The sequence below is a fragment of the Lactuca saligna genome, chromosome 6 (genome assembly GCF_052625555.1).
Source record: "Lactuca saligna cultivar CGN05327 chromosome 6, ASM5262555v1, whole genome shotgun sequence".
In the NCBI taxonomy this organism is placed as follows: Eukaryota; Viridiplantae; Streptophyta; class Magnoliopsida; order Asterales; family Asteraceae; genus Lactuca; species Lactuca saligna.
The window spans coordinates 46,974,744-46,992,434 of NC_136422.1; the positions used below are offsets into that span (position 1 = coordinate 46,974,744).

Here is a 17,691-nt window from a genome sequence, read left to right on the forward strand (position 1 = left end):
TTGATCGCTCATTCATTTTTTAACCACTAATGCAAAAAAAACTGTTAGTAATTGTGTATTCCATTACAAAGTGAAATTGCCACCAAAGTATGACATCTAATGGATTCTCCGTTACACCATTACTAAACCATTGGTTCATTTCAAATGAAATTGATTTGTATCAAACTGTTTTTTCCACATCGGTCCGGTTTGGTTTATGATTTTTTAGTGAAAGTCCCAAAAGTCGTCGGTAATACTAATAGCGGCGACGCATCGCCGGTACTGAGTCGCCGCTACTGCCTCCGCTACTGCCTCGTCGCTATTGATTAGTTTGTCGCCGCTAATGATAATAGTCGCCGCTATTGGTATGTCGCCGCTAATGATCATTGTCGCCGCTAATAATCCTGTCGCCGGTAAAAGAGTCGCCGACAAAAGTGTCGCCGGTAATGAGTTCTGTCGCCGGTAAATTTTTTTCAATTTTTTTTTTTAAATAATGATTTTTGTTGCCGGTGATAATATCGCAGATAAAAGTGTCGCCAGTAATAACAATATTCGATTAAATATCAAAACCAATAGTGTCGACGCTAATTACAAAACAAACATCATATTAAATATCAAACATAATAGTGTCAATGCAAATTACAAACAAACATCCAAAATACAATTAAATATCAAAAGTCATAATATCCGAATAGCAAAACAACAAAATTTTTACAATCTACCAAGTAGCAAAACGAGACAACATATGCAAATAAAACCCATTCTCACATACCCTCGTCGCCATTCCCATCGTTTCCTTGATTATTTTGGGATTGAAAAAACGAATAAAGTTCATCCCTACATGCCGGGTCGGCGAGCATTGCACGAAGATTTTCCAACTACATAATTAATAATAATATATATAAACTTATAAGTTAGATCGTCAAACATAAAAAAAACTATCAAAATACATTGCTATTTTTAAACAAAGATAGAAAACTAAAGTACATTGCTATATTTTGCACTTGGGACAAAAACCAAATTACCAAACTTTTTAGCAAATAACCACCACAAAACCAAAACTACCAAATCAACATGCATTTTACGATGCTAAAGTAGATTGCTATATTACCTGTGATGGTTGTGATGGCGGTTGTGATGGTTGCGAAGGCTGTGGAATCGTCGGGAGACCAGAAGGTTTGCGGCCAATGCCTCTAATGTGGCCACGTCGCTCTCCTAATACTTTCTCGAACGTAGCTCTTTCTTGAGTTGGCGTTAACTCACTTTCACCTTGAGTTTGTTCTAGCAGCTCTTCAACTAACCGATTCTGTAACTCCCAAAAGTGACTAACAATTAAGTATAAATAAACATTTAAATATATGATAAAATTATAATTAAATACTTACATATTGTTGTTCCGATTCAGCAGTAACAAATACACCATTCTTATCGGTATGAGCTTTGCGAAATGTTTCCACTCTCTTAAGGTTCTGTTTAAGTTTAAAAATTAGATTATATTTTAAATAAATAATTACATGTATCGTACGGTACCTTCTTATAGCAAGTACTGCTATACGAGCTCGAACCCCCACGATTCACAGTTGTTTGCTTTTCACGGATTTTTTTGTTTCTTTCTGAAGCAATTTTGTGTTCATCAGTTTGAAAATACTCAACTGTCTTCTCCCAGTTATCAACAAGCATACCATCCGGAGGATTTGCCAATGCTCTCGGGATATATTCATACCCTCCGACCCTCTTGAAATATTCTTTTGCCTCGGCTTTATGCTCCCGAAAACCTTGTAACAAGGCTGCTTGAAAACTCACTGTCAATAGAGTAGCTTGTGTATCCTGGTACATTTGATTGAGATCAAACTTTGTTTACAATAAAAAAAAAGTTAACCAAGTAAAAAACAATTATAGTTAAACCTATAAAATATATTTAAATAAATAATTACCGCTAAATGTTGTAATACAGTGTCCTTTATATCAGGGGAAACTCTTTTCCAACTCCATTTGTCGAAAGGGACCATCTGCCACATTGTTTTCCCAACTTCTTGGGAAAACATGTCTCCCGCCTCTCCTACAGGATTAAATGTGATATCCCTATCATATTGCATGCCTATTGGTTTCCCTTGGTTCTGCAAGATTGCTTTCAAGCTTTATATTTTTTGCTTTTCCTCGAACTTTCCTTCGGGCACGTTCCTCAACTACAAATGTAATTAAAAATTATTAGAAACGACATTTAATTTATGATAATTGAACAAAAATAGTAAATAAAAATTCATGATAAGACTTACCGTCCTGCTCGTGCTGGCCAGGACCTCTACCACCTGGGAAAGGTGGGTCCTCAGCTCCGTCTCCCCCATGTCCACGACCCATGACAGCAGCCATGGTAAACATAAACAACAGCCACACTCTCATCATTTCCTGAAAAATTATAAGATATACAAATACAATTTTTATTATGGATACACATTACATAGAAATAAACATTTAGATAGGAATAAACATTTCTATTTAAACTAGAAATCCAAATAAAGTTCATATTACAAACACATATTACAAATACACATTACATAAGAACTATTCTAATCAGAATCTTTCTCATATCCTTCAGTGTCTTCTTCGGTATCATAGTCAGAATCGGTGTCATCATAATCAGTCTCGCAATCAGAAACATCATTGACTCTACCAGTTGGCGGAGGAACTTCAGATGCACTTTCTACATCAACAATGACTCTAGGAATGTTTTGAAAGTACATGCTGAAATCGATAAAAAGTGGAGCATCGGATGAAGAGATATTTTGAAGTATATCGACATCATCTACATTTTCGTGTGAGACATTGTCAACATTTTGAACAAGGTCATCGTTCGATGGTAGATCCCAAATACTTCGATGATTAATATGCTCGACAACACACCGGTGGTTATTGTTTGGCTCTCTGATGTAGAACACTTGTTTGGCTTGTGACGCATATATGAGTTGATCATCTTTGTATGCTTCGTGTCGTGTGTCGATACTGGTGAAACTATCACTAGAAATAACTCCTGTTCGAGTATCAAACCACTTGCAACGAAATAGTACAGTTGAATAATCATGTGTATACCTTAACTCTATAATCTCTTCTAACTGGCCATAATATTTCTCGCCTTTCTCACCCACCGCTAAAACCCCAGAGTTTTGTGTTGTACGTTGTGTGTCACGACTAAGTACCATAAACCTAACACCATTGACTATGCATGCGGTGTAAGAATAGGCATTCATTTGCGGGCCCATTGCAAGAACCGACAACTCTTTGTAGAATTCTGGAGATTTTTCTATTTTCATTTGATGAACCTAACAAAAATTAAGTAATAAAGAAATGAAAAAAATAAATTAAAAATTTTTATTTATGCATTTTTTTAATTAATTTTAATTAAAATTACTTGTAAGTTTTTAAACAATTTTATAATACACATTATGTTGTTGTATTGTTCTTTTTTACCGTCGAGATTAAAATATATATAAGTTTTTAAACAATTTTATAATTTTTTTTGTGTTTTTTTTCCAATTATAACAATAATTTAATTATTTATTTATTTTTTCAATTATAAGAAAACCACATAATTTTATATAATACATAAGAACATGAAATTCACATACTTTTACATACATATTATGTTGTTGTGTTGTTTTTTTTACCGTCGAGATTAAAATATATATAAGTTTTTAAACAATTTTATAATTTTTTTTGTATTTTTTCCAATTATAAGTTAACTATATAACTTATTGGTTAATTAGTTTGGAGTTAGCTTGGGTAAAAACTAGAAGCTTTCTAGTTTTTATATAAGTTTTTAAACAATTTTATAGTTTTATTTTGTGTGTTTTTTTTCAAATTATAAAAATAATGTATTTTTTTTTCAATTATAGCATCCTACTTATAAAAAAACACATAATTTTACATAATACATAAGAACATGAAATTCACATACTTTTACATACATATTATGTTTTTGTGTTGTTTTTTTTTACCGGCGAGATTAAAATATATATAAGTTTTTAAACAATTTTATAATTTTTTTTTGTGTTTTTTTCCCAATTATAACAATAAATTATTTATTTATTTAATTTTTCAATTATAAGAAAACCACATAATTTTACATAATACATAAGAACATGAAATTCACATACTTTTACATACATATTATGTTGTTGTGTTGTTTTTTTTTACCGTCGAGATTAAAATATATATAAGTTTTTAAACAATTTTATAATTTTTTTTGTGTTTTTTTTTTCCAATTATAAGTTAACTATATAACTTATTGATTAATTAGTTTGGAGTTAGCTTGGGTAAAAACTAGAAGCTTTCTAGTTTTTATATAAGTTTTTAAACAATTTTATAGTTTTTTTTTGTGTTTTTTTTTTTCAAATTATAAAAATAATGTATTTTTATTTGTTTTTCAATTATAGCATCCTACTTATAAGAAAACCATATAATTTTACATAATACATAAGAACATGAAATTCACATACTTTTACATACATATTATGTTTTTGTGTTGTTTTTTTTTACCGTCGAGATTAAAATATATACATGTTTTTAAACAATTTTATAATTTTTTTTGTGTTTTCTTTTTCCAATTATAACAATAATTTATTTATTTATTTAATTTTTCAATTATAAGAAAACCACATAATTTTACATAATACATAAGAACATGAAATTCACATACTTTTACATACATATTATGTTGTTGTGTTGTTTTTTTTACCGTCGAGATTAAAATATATATAAGTTTTTAAACAATTTTATAATTTTTTTTGTGTTTTTTTCCAATTATAAGTTAACTATATAACTTATTGGTTAATTAGTTTGGAGTTAGCTTGGGTAAAAACTAGAAGCTTTCTAGTTTTTGTATATAAGTTTTTAAACCATTTTATAGTTTTTTTTGTGTTTTTTTTTTCAAATTATAAAAATAATGTTTTTTTTTTTTTCAATTATAGCATCCTACTTATAAGAAAATCACATAATTTTACATAATACATAAGAATATGAAATTCACATACTTTTACATACATATTATGTTGTTGTGTTGTTTTTTTTAACCGTCGAGATTAAAATATATATAAGTTTTTAAACAATTTTATAAATTTTTTTGTGTTTTTTTTTTCAATTATAAGTTAACTATATAACGTATTGGTTAATTAGTTTGGAGTTAGCTTGGGTAAAAACTAGAAGCTTTCTAGTTTTTGTATATAAGTTTTTAAACAATTTTATAGTTTTTTTTGTGTTTTTTTTTTCAAATTATAAAAGTAATGTATTTTTTTTTCAATTATAGCATCCTACTTATACCAAAACCACATAGTTTTACATAATACATAAGAAGGTGAAATTCACATACTTTTACATACATATACCACATATACACCAAATACAAATAAACACAAAATAACATCCTACTTAAACCAAATACACATAATTTCACATATATACATAATAACATCTTATTTATACCAAATACAAAAGTTTCACAATCATATATCACATTTACAACAAACATACATGCATTCACATACACACAATAACATTCTACTTATAACAAATACATAAATTTCTACCAAATACTAATATACCACATATACATCAAACACACATACATTGGAATATATATACCAAATTCACATATATTCAAACAAATACGGAATATACAATCTAATTTTCACATATGACAATTTTCACATAATTTCACATATAAATACAACTTGAAGCTATACAACTAATTGCAATTCAATAACCACAAACAAAAAATTAAATAACTTGCTTGTAATCCAAAACAACACCACCAAAAACAAGAATATGAACAATTTATTATCATTCAATCACTACATAAAGCTAGAAATCGAAATTCATACAAAATAAAAATGAAATCATCAAAAAAAAACTTACCTTTCTTCAAGAAATTGAGGTAGAAATTGATCCCAAAGCTTTAACCACACCTAGAGACACTTGCTTGGAACAATGTTGGGAGAAATTTGCTTGGAAGAAGTAGATTGAAGAGGAAATCGGCCAGATGGTGAAGGAAATTGGAAGCAAACAGAAAGGAAAATGAAGATGGGAGGTTATCTGCGTGCGTTTTTTTTTTTTTTTTTATCTGCGGATGGCAATAGCGGCGACACCGGGGCTTTACCGGTGACAATGAGTAATAGTAGCGACAAACTGGAGGGAAGGGTACCGCGTCAATTTTAGCGGACTATTAGCGGCGACTTTTTTAACCCTTTAGCGGCGACAACTGTGTCGCCGGTATTAGGTTTGACAGGATAAGGCACCCCACCCGTTGGATTGGATATCTCATCGAACGGTTGAGATGCAATAGAGGGGGAAAGTGCGGATTCGGGTGACAACCCTTTAGCGGCGACACTATTACTGGCGACAAAGAGCTTTACCGGCGACTTTTGATAAAGTCGCCGGTAAAGCTCCTTGTCGCCGGTAATAGTGTCGCTGCTAAAGAGTATATTTCTTGTAGTGTTTTATATGCTACGAATATATGAATTTTTCAGGATATCTTATTTCATACAAAGCAGGGAAAAAGGCCACCCATGGTGTTGGTGGCAAATATATTGATATGGGAGACTTAAAAAACCCCAGCCAAATTACATATTGCATACAGGAAAATATGAAATGAAAAAAGAAAAAGTAGATGACATACTAAGTCTGTCGAGCCTTTTGCAAACTTGAAATAAACACAATCACCTTCACATAAACCCAATCTTTGAAGCTATCAAAAAAGTGAAAAAATGCACGTCTCCCTCGGCGGTTGAGAAGTAAAGCTCCGCATGCTATCCAAAATCCAGTAGCAAAACCCATGCCCCCACCAATATAAAACCATCCCCAGAGTTCATCATCATCTGTGTCTTCCTCATCACCCTTGCTTTTACCAATAAGAGGTGGTGCTTTTGATTCTTCATCTCCAGGACAACTTTTGGTAAGGGGAAGTCCGCATAGATGCGCGTTTCCATTGTATCTTGAAGGTGGAAAGGACTGGAGTTGAGTGCAAGATGGGATTCTCCCTGACAAGTTATTGTAAGACACGTCTATGTAATTCAGGAAGCTCATATTAGACATGCTTGATGGTATCCTCCCTGAGAAATTATTTCGGGATAAATCCAAAATCTCAAGATTTATCATCTCACCAATTTTCTGTGGAATCTCTCCAGATAGAGCGCTCTTTGACAAGTTTAGGGAAACCAAGTCATGAAGATTGGTAATTTCGTATGGGATTTGTCCTGTTAAGTTGTTGCTTGACAGGTCAATGCTCTTCAACAATTTCAGAGTGCTAAAGAATTCATGTTCATCTCCTTGCCACTCAATAGTCACATGGTCGGCATATATACCTTGTGTGTTTACACTATCACTTCTCGCAGTTCCATAGGAAAATTCACCTTGTGAGAATCCTCCTTGTTGAACCATGTTTGTAAGATTACTCAAACATGAAGGGATAGTTCCATGGAGATTGTTCATCGACAAGTCCAGAACTTGAAGATTAGCTAAATGGCATGACTGTAAGGGTATGGTTCCAAAGAAGTTGTTTGATCTTAGGATAAGAACATACAACCCTGTTAAGTTTTCACCAATCCAGACAGGCACTTTACCAGAAAACTTGTTGGCCCCCAGATTCAAAGAGATTAAACTTGTGCAATTTTTTAAAGACAGAGGCAATTCTCCAGAGAAGTTGTTCTTGTATAAATACAACGCATTGAGTTGCATCAAAGATCCAATAGAGGGAGGAAGCCTTCCAAAGAGATTGTTGTGTTCGAGATTAAGAACTTTTAGCTCTTTGAAATGCCACAAACAGTCTGGGAGTTGTCCGCTTAATGAGTTATGAGAGAGGTCGAGAAATGATAAGAACCCATCAACAAATTGGCATATAAATGATATTCCTCCAGAGAATTTGTTTCTGGAAAGATTTAATGATGTCAAAGTGGAAGAGACATTCAGTATCGGACCATGAAAGCTGTTGGAACTCAAATCTATCACTGAATCATAGGCAAAATTCGATAATAAATCTGGTACTTTCCCGCTAATGTTGTTGGAAGAGAGATTCAGATATTCTAATTGAGAAGGCCAGCTGTCCCAAAACTCTAGAGGACTTGTGTCCGAAATTCCAGTATTGGAAAGATCAAGAAAGGTAAGATTTTTAAGTGTCTGAATAATCCATTTGGGGAAGCGAGGCCCTAGCCGCTTGCAAGAGCTCAGATCAAGATATTTAACATAAGAGATGTTTGACAAGTGATATGTGGAAGGAACTGTAAGATTATTAAAGGAAATGATAACAGTTTCAAGGCTGGGTAGTTCCCACAATTTCTCACTTATACTTCCATTTAACTGATTATCAGATAGGTACAGAGATTCTAGGGATGCAAACTTCTGGATCTCATCGGACAGTGACCCTGTAAATTGGCTACCGTGAGCATCCAACAATTGTAATGAAAGGGATGTGCAACCAGACAAGTTGTTGAGAAAATCAGGAAATTTGACAATAGCAGAGTTGTTATTGAAGTACAAAGTTTCCAGACTACAGAGGTTACCAAGGTATTTGGGTATCCCATCTAACATGTTGCCAGAGAGCAAAAGAACACGAAGCTTATTGCTGGTTAATAGGAACAACCAACGATACATGGATGAGTTGAGATTGTTGTCTTGGAGAGAAAGGGTATGAATGGATAAAGAAGAAGAAGAAGAGTTGAGAAATGAAGAAGAATATGGATACATGACCTGTGACAGCTCACATCCACCTAAAGATAAATCTGAGAGTTTCTGGAGACTCAGAATGACATCTACCCAGTGATTTTGTTTGGCTAGGGAAATCCCACCCATTCTCAGGGACTGCAAATGAGAGAGATGAGACAACCACTCTATGCTTTTAACTCTACACCTTCCAACAGAATTAAGATGAAGGTGCTGCAAGTTGGTGAGGTTTCCAAACTCTGGAGGAATGGTTCCATTAAAATGATTCCAGCCAAGGTCAAGGTACCTTAACTCGGTCAAAGAACCAACTAATTACCTAAATAGATGAAGATTGGGGATTTCAAAATTAATATAAGTGGAGCAATTGGAAACATCTTATAGTGAACCTGGGAAGCATTCCATGAAGGCATGAGGTTAAACTTTTTGTATATTTGATTCCAACCATGTGGTGCTAATATGACGTTCATGTGGGCTTTCTCGTTTATTTATTTATTATTTTATCAAACATTAAATTTATTTTAATATAAAAGCATAATTAATACGTATATTTTTATTTATTGAAAACTTAAAACTGATACTATGGGCAAAAAGTGCAAGTTCAAACTGTATCTATTACCTTTTATTCTCAACCTTTTCTTTCTAAAAAACTTGTTCATCTATAGAAAGATACAATAGAGGTCATTTGTTGAAGATACAATAGAGAACTCAATAATAGAAATGATAAACTAGAGTAAAATAAGCTTTCAATTTCCATTTATAACTTTTTTTACCGTTACACCATTACTAAACAGGTAGTTCGTTTCAAACAAAATTGATTTGTATCAAACTATTTTTTTTCCACAATGGTCCAGTTCGGTTTCCAATTTTTTTAGTGGGGAAAATGACTTGGGAGGGTAACTACCTCTTATCCGTGTTCACATATTGGCAACTTCTTCCTTTTTGTACATAAGAAAGCAACTAACTTGTTTTAACTGTTTAAATTACACCAATATTACCGGCTAATACATATTTTAACCGGTAACTCAAAGGGAAAATGACTTAGGAGGGTAACTACCTTTTATCCGTGTTCACATATTGGTAACTTCTTCTTTTTTGTACATAAGAAAGCAACTAACTTGTTTTAATTGTGTAACATCCCAAAAAATCATGACAAAAAATTTCGTTTTTAATTTAATACTAAAACCATAATTGTCAAACCATTAATTTAATACTCTAGCATCGGGTCCCGCCCCGCATCAGTCCCCGCCTGGCATCGAGCCCCGCTCGGTATATAGATCTGTCTCGCTTAGGCCCCGCCTGTCTCCGGGCCCCGCCCGCTAAACACATACAATCATATAACATCCTAACACATAAAGAAACATACTCTGCTAATAATGAGATGCAGAACCTCCTCACTGTGTGAATGGGTCTAAGGCCACAATGCCAACCCATGTAGTCTATGAGTAGGAAGACCCGAGGGTTAGTCCTAGGCATTGTATGCTAGTACGTTATTCTGGACCAAGGTTCGATGCTGAGCGGGTGCCTAAGGAATGTTTGCATGTTAGATTATACTTGTTGTCTGTGTGATACTTGTATGTTGTTGTCTGTGTAATACTTGTATGTGCCTGGTAGGGAGATGAGTGTGGGCGAGGTCCCGTATCTCATTACTAAACAGGTTGTTCGTTCCAAACAAACTTGATTTGTATCAAACTATTTTTTTCCACAATGGTCCGGTCCAAACAAACTTGATTTGTATCAAACTATTTTTTTCCACAATGGTCCGGTCCGGTTTCCAATTTTTTTAGTGTACCTCTAATTTTCATTGTGTTTTTTTATGCTATGAATGTATGATTTATTTGAGGATATCTTATTTCATACAAAACAGGGAAAATGGCCACCCATGGTGTTGGTGGCAAATATATTGATATGGGGGATTTAAAAACCCCAACCAAATTACATTACATATTAGAAAATAAGAAATCAAAAATAAAAACTAGTTGACAAACTACGTGTGTCTAGCCTTTTGCATACTTGAAATGAACACAACCACTTTCACATAAACCCAATCTTTGAAGCTGTCATAAAACTGAAAAAATGCACGTCTGCCTCGACGGTTGAGAAGTAAAGCGCCACATGCTATCCAAAATCCAGTAGCAAAACCCATGCCCCCACCAATATAAAACCATCCCCAGAGTTCGAATTCATCATCTGTGTCTTCCCCATCACCCTCACTTTTACCAATCACCGATGTTGGTTCTGATTCTTCATCCCCTGGACATTTTTTGGTAAGGGGAGGTCCACATAGTCCTTTGTTTCCATTGTATCTTGAAGGTTCAAAGGATTGGAGCTGAGTGCTAGATGGGATTCTCCCTGAAAAGTGATTATATGACAAGTCTAGATAATTCAGTAAGCTCATCTGAGACATGCTTGATGGTAGCCTCCCTGAAAACCTGTTTCTGGATAAATCCAAAGTTAGAAGCTTTTTCATCTCACCAATATGCTGTGGAATCTCTCCAGATAGAGCATTCTTTGAAAAATTCAGGGCAATCAAGTCTGAAAGATTGGTAATTTCATTTGGGATTTGTCCTGTTAGATTGTTGCTGGACAGGTCAATGCTCTTCAACAATTTCAGAGTGTTAAAGAATTCATGTTCCTCTCCTTGCCACTCAATCATTGCATGGTCAACATATGGCCCTGATTCATATGGATTATTGGTTACATTTATATAAAACACTACATCTTGTGAGAATCCTCCTTGGTGAAGCATGCTCGTAAGATTACTGAAACATGAGGGGATGCTTCCATGGAGATTGTTCATTGACAGGTCTAGAATTTGAAGATTAGTTAACTGACATAACTGTAAAGGGATGGTTCCAAAGAAGTTGTTTGATCTTAGGATAAGAACATACAGCCCTGATAGGTTTTCTCCTATCCAAACAGGCACATTACCAGAAAACTTGTTGGCCCCCAAATTCAATGAGATTAAACTCGTGCAATTTTTTAAGGACAAAGGCAATTCTCCGGAGAAGTTGTTATCGTATACATACAACACCTGGAGTTGTATCAAAGATCCAATAGAGGGAGGAAGACTTCCAAAGAGATTGTTGTGTCCGAGATTAAGAACTCTTAGGTATTTAAAATGCCACAAACAGTCCGGGAGTTGTCCGGTTAATGAGTTATGAGAGAGGTCAAGAAATGATAAGAACCCATCAACAGCTTGGCATATGAAGGAGATTCCTCCAGAGAATTTGTTTCTGGAAAGATTTAATGATGACAACGTGGAAGAAACATTGGGTATCGAACCAAAAAAGCTGTTAGAACTCAAATCTATCGCTGAATAATCTTTGTCAAAATTTGATGATAAATCTGGTACTTTCCCGCTAATGTTGTTGGAAGAGAGATTCAGATATTCTAATTGAGAAGGCCACATGTCCCAAAACTCCAGAGGAATTGCGTCTGAAATTCCAGTATTGGAAAGATCAAGACTGGTAAGATTTTTGAGTGTCTGAATCCATTTGGGGAAGCGAGGCCCTACCTTGCAAGAGCTCAGATCAACATACTTTAAATAAGAAAGGCCTGACAAGTGATACGTGGAAGGAACTGTAAGATTATTAGAAGCAAGGTCAAGAATTTGGAGGCTGGGTAGTTCCCACAGTTTCTCACTTATACTTCCATTTAACTGATTATCAGATAGGTACAAGTATCGTAGGGATGCAAACTTCTGGATCACATCGGACAGTGGCCCTGTAAATTGGCTTCCTTGAGCAGACAACTCTTGTAATGAAAGGGATGTGCATCCAGACAAGTTGTTGAGAAAATCAGGAAATTTGACAGCAGCAGAGTTGTTATAGAAGTACAAATATTCCAGACTACAGAGGTTACCAAGATATTTGGGTATCCCATCTAACATGTTGCTGGTAAGATCAAGGATTTGAATGCTATTGCTGGTTAATGGGAACAACCAACGATACATGGACGAGTTGAGATTGTTGTCATTGAGATAAAGGGTATGAATAGATGAAGAAGAGTTGAGAAATGAAGAAGAATATGGATACATGACCTGTGACAGCTCACATCTCTGTAAACTTAACCATGAGAGTTTTGGGAGACTTGAAATTACATCTACCCAATGATTTGCTTTGGACAGGGAAACCCCATCCATTACAAGTACCTCCAACTGAGAGAGATGAGACAACCACTCTACCTTTTCCACTCTACACCTTCCAACAGAATCAAGATGAAGCTCTTGCAAGTTGGTGAGGTTTCCAAACTCTGGTGGAATGGTTCCATAAAGAGAATTATAAGAAAGGGAAAGGTAACTTAGTTCAGTCAAGGAACCAATTGACCTGGGAATGGTCCCATTAAAATGATTCAAGCCAAGGTTAAGGTACCTTAATCGAGTCAAAGAACCAATGAAGGTGGGAATGGTTCCATAAAAAGCGTTACCGTAAAGGCCAAGATGATTCAAGTAGGTTAAGTTAAGCAGTGAATGGCTTATCTCACCTTCAAGCCAATATACATTGATATCAAGCCCTGTGACATGACCTGTTTGGTTGCTGCACGTGACTCCACTCCATTTACAGCAGTCATGCTCATCAGCTCTCCATGTAGAGAGATAATCATAAGGGTCTTGAAAGGAAGCTTTGAAAAGAAGGAGAGCATCTCTCTCATTATCCAAACACTTCTTTTTCATATCATTTCCTCCTGCAGCTACCAATTGGCTGCCAGTTGTAGTCACAAGGAGTAGCAAGAGAAGTGAGGAAATTATAAAAACACAAAAATTCATAATGTAAATCAAAATCTTAATTGCTGATTTTTGGTTTGTATTGATGCCTGCCTATATGAACTGCCCCCATAAGGGTTTATATAGTCTCCACCGTGAAGATGAATGATTATAAGTGGGTCGCCATAAATTGTGTGGAATTAATTGCCCCAAATTAAACTTCAAAGACTTGCAAGTCTTGGCAATTTGTCTTTATTATAGTAGATATCTTTTCCCATCTTCTGATATGATATTGTTTGGTATATGATATAAATCCCCAAATGCAAAACTAATGGAATCTTTCAGTCAAATACAAATCTACCAATGATATCAATAGTGATATTATTTGGTCTTTTCCATTGTTAAAAATGATATTTAAAATAACACTGCATTAATAATGATTCGATTTAAAACAGATTAGGATGATAACTAATACAATTTTTCAACATTCTTTTGTCCATATTCCAAATAAAATGACTATAATTAATATCAGCTATACTCGATCGGGAACCAAATATAGTCATTTTAACTGAAACATGGACCAAAGCATTTCAAGAACCTCAAATAAGGACCAAAACTGAAAATTTCAGCTATACTCAGGGACCAAAAACATTTTATTTTACTCAAAAATAAACATAACATACATAAACAGAAGTTTTCATTTGCAACAAATCCTACCTTCTGTTTACCTAAATTAAGCTCCTGTGAATCAAAAATCACATATTAAAGGCTCCAATTCTGCAACTGTCTTTTCTGACCAGCAATTTGTAGCTTCTGAAGCTCCACTCCATTCAACTTTAGAACTTTGCACTACTCATTTACAAAATTTAAGAAAATCATGTTATTAATATTAATCTCAAAGACAACGTATTGATGTATTAAGTATTATAGTATCCTACTTTCATAGTTAGCTACCTCTTGATGTAATACAAGGGGTATGTTGGCCATTTAAAGACATCCAGGAGAATACTTTTTCCAAAAAAAAAAAAAAAGAAGCCGTTAAACTGGATACAAATTACTAAAAATAATTATTGAAATGATCAACTTAGATTCTGCTTCATACAGGTATGTAGATAACTAGTTCTTAACTGATATGAGTATTATTATATGAAAATTTATTTTTGCTCGTGTATTGAATGTAAAAAACCGTGAAAGTATAATGATGTTTTAGTTACTAAACCTTAATTGAGATGCTCATTACAATATGATAGATAATTTTCTTTGTACATGCATTAATTTTTTTTTTTAAAAAAAATACATGAAAGTATATTCAATAAAATTTTCATTTTACTCTCTATGATAGCTGTTAGAAGAACACATTAAGTAATTAGTAATTAGCCTATCCATCAACTAAACTACATAGCTTCTCCAGTTCATACTTTCAATTTTTTTTTTATAAAAAATACAAATTGCAAAATATCACAAGATGAGAAAAGATATCTACAATAAAGACAAATTCCCAAGACTTATAAGTCTTTGAACGTATAATTTGGGGCCATTAATTCCAATTCTGCATCTATGATTTTTCTTATAGTCTTGTTCTAATTTTATGGAAAATAAGTATTGATGGAAATTGTGTATGCCTCATATAAGTGGCCACCAATTTGAGGCCACCCTCATGGGCCCAGGAGCATGTTTGGGCCTTCTAACACAGACCAAGAATTACTTGTTGTGGAGCCCACTTTTAACAATTCTCATCACATCACTTTTTTAAAAGTGATGTATCTTTGAAAATATCACAAGTTTGGAAAAGATCTTGATAATAAATTCAAATTGCCAAGACTTGCAAGTCTTTGAACATCTAATTTGGGGCAGTGTATTATAACTCTTCATCTTTAATTTGTCTTCTAGTTTTAGGCTCTAATTTCATGGAAATTAAGCATTGTGTGTTCCACCCATTTAGAATCATTCATCTTCATGGATACTATATAAACCCTCATGGGCCTGTTCATATAGACATCAACAAAATACTAAAATGTCTTAATAGAGAATAAATGAAAGTACAATATTGCAAAAATAAAAAGATTAATGAATGTACGTTGCTATTTCTTACATTTAACCCTTTTGCATTTGACCAAATGTATTATCATCAAAGTCACAATACAAATTATCACAAAGTGTAGTAGATTATGGTGTTAATGAGAAGCCGAATACATTTGCTCTCATCCAAAACAATCGATCAACTTAACCCCCGGTGATTTTAGCATTTACCTCTTCTAAAAGCTAAGTTTGAAAGATATCATCAACAACACTAATTCAACTGCAATCAAATAATATTATGTTGCACCTACTTGTGCAGCATAACAATGTAAGCACAAACATTAGCTTAACAATGTAGGCACAATCAACCAACAGAACAGATGCTCATAAGGTAGCTGGAAGAAAATATCAGATAAAGGCCAGAACACGCTCCATTTTTACATTTATATTATTCATAACTGAGAAATAAAACCCATCGATCAGTAAAAATCAATGGCCTTTTCCATGGCAAAACCCTGAATTTGCAGGTTTTGCAAATAATATAAACTCACAAGTCTGTCTCCTAATCTAACAATAGATTAGATGCACATGAAGAATACCCAAAATGAAGCAAGAATACAGAAGTAGGACATCACCTAGGCAATGATGTGTGGTTGCTCTGCTACGATGTCTGATTTGGAACCCTCGTTGACTGATTTTGATTGTAGAGGAAAAATGGTGTATTGGATGGCACATAGATCTCACGATCCTATCTGGATCTTGCGAGCATAATCACCAATCTTGTTTCAAAATCAGAAATTAATTTCTGATGTATCGATCACGAGCGCGATAAACTAAATTAATAAATTTATAAAGGCCTTAAGGTATTAAAAAAGGAAAAAGAATGTCCCGCAACTTTTACCATACTTATGAAAAAAATTAAAAATTATGTTTTCTATTAATAGAAAAAACAAGAAATCAGGTAATTTATTCATTTTTGGGATATTACCGAGTTAACTCTAATTCAATGGATTGATTTGTCGAACCGAATGTTAGGTGAGTATACTAGATGCTTAGGTGGCTGGTAGGGTTATACTGAAACCCAATGCACCTTATTTGATGATCTCGACAACCCTAAGTCGTACAAGGAGGAGGGAAAATGGAACCATCTTCTTTTGTGGGAATTTGAAGCGTATGAAGTGCAAATTGATCAGTTTGTCATTGTGGAAGGTGTAGGTGCACTTGTGGATATCAATGTCCAAAATGGGTTTCGTGGATTCCAATGATGTAGACTCTTTGGTTGCCCTAATTTAAGGATAAAAGAAGTAAACTTTGCACATGTTAATAATGATTTTACTTTTAAAGAATTTAATGGTCTAACCTACTTGATGAAGAGAAGAATTTCAAATATTTTTCTTGGATATACCATGCATTACCCAACTTGACCCAACAAATAGTATTGAAATGATCAACTTAGATTTTGGTTCATATGTGTATGTCTATAACTAGTTCTTAACTGATATGAGTATTATTATATAAAAATTTATTTTTGCTGGTGTATTGGATGTAAAAAATTGTGAAAGTTTAATGATGTTTTAATTATTAAGATGATTAAGTTATATTGTGCTTCTTGTATGTACATACATAATTAAGCCTTAATTGAGATGCTCATTATGATATGACAGATAATTTGCTTCTTACATGTATTAAATTTAAAAATACATGAAAGTATACTCAATATAACTTTCATTTTGCTCTCTATGATACCTGTTAGAAGAACATATTAAATAATTCGTAATTAGCCTACCCATCAACTAAACTACATAGCTTCTCCAGTTTATAATATCCTAACAAAGTTCCAAATTTGTTTAAACAGCTAAATCTGGTTGTTCTTTGTTGGTCTTAAGAATGATCTATAGCGCCATACTTTCAATTTTTTATGAAAAATATGACACACCAAAAAAAGTATCAGGAGATGAGAACAAGATAAAGATAATAAATACAAATTGCAAAAATATCACAAGATGGGAACAGATGTCTATAATACAGACAAATTGCCAATTTGAACGTCTATTTTGGGCCAATTAATTTCAATTCTTCAAATCTCATGGAAATCACATGTTGTATGTCCCACTTAGAATCATTTATCTTGACAGTCAAAGATTATATAAAACCTGATAGGGGCCCAGGAGTTACCTTTTGAATCCTTTTCTTTTTATAATTTTCTCACATCAATAAAATAATTTACTTTTGAAAAATTGGTTGGTCCCAGGAGCATGTTGGGGCCTTCTAACAAAGACCATGAA

At 33.7% G+C, this 17,691-nt stretch overlaps 2 protein-coding genes and 1 long non-coding RNA gene across 7 annotated transcripts; all 3 read right to left on the reverse strand.

Moving 5' to 3' along the window:
* Positions 1–1,201: 1,201 nt before the first annotated feature.
* LOC145000527 (uncharacterized) lies at positions 1,202–1,558 on the reverse strand. The gene is made up of 3 exons (XR_013661247.1): positions 1,510–1,558; positions 1,365–1,448; positions 1,202–1,285 (listed from the first exon to the last, which is right to left on the reverse strand). It is a non-coding gene; the product is annotated as an uncharacterized LOC145000527 (long non-coding RNA).
* A 4,989-nt stretch (positions 1,559–6,547) lies between these two features.
* On the reverse strand, positions 6,548–8,937 carry LOC145001607 (receptor-like protein EIX2). The gene has a single exon (XM_078960967.1). The coding sequence runs from the start codon at positions 8,812–8,814 to the stop codon at positions 6,646–6,648; it is 2,169 nt and encodes a 722-aa protein (XP_078817093.1). The 5' UTR covers positions 8,815–8,937; the 3' UTR covers positions 6,548–6,645.
* A 1,611-nt stretch (positions 8,938–10,548) lies between these two features.
* Positions 10,549–16,234, reverse strand: LOC145000796 (receptor-like protein EIX2). 5 transcript variants are annotated; one of them, XM_078960079.1, is made up of 4 exons: positions 16,042–16,234; positions 14,342–14,395; positions 14,105–14,236; positions 10,549–13,385 (listed from the first exon to the last, which is right to left on the reverse strand). In XM_078960079.1, exon 4 carries the CDS (start codon positions 13,355–13,357, stop codon positions 10,670–10,672), a length of 2,688 nt encoding a protein of 895 aa, XP_078816205.1. In that variant the 5' UTR covers positions 13,358–13,385; positions 14,105–14,236; positions 14,342–14,395; positions 16,042–16,234; the 3' UTR covers positions 10,549–10,669. The 5 variants fall into 5 exon arrangements, with proteins under 5 accessions (XP_078816205.1, XP_078816202.1, XP_078816204.1 ...); XM_078960076.1 differs by having other exon boundaries at positions 10,549–14,236; XM_078960078.1 differs by having other exon boundaries at positions 10,549–14,236; positions 14,326–14,395.
* Positions 16,235–17,691: the final 1,457 nt, after the last annotated feature.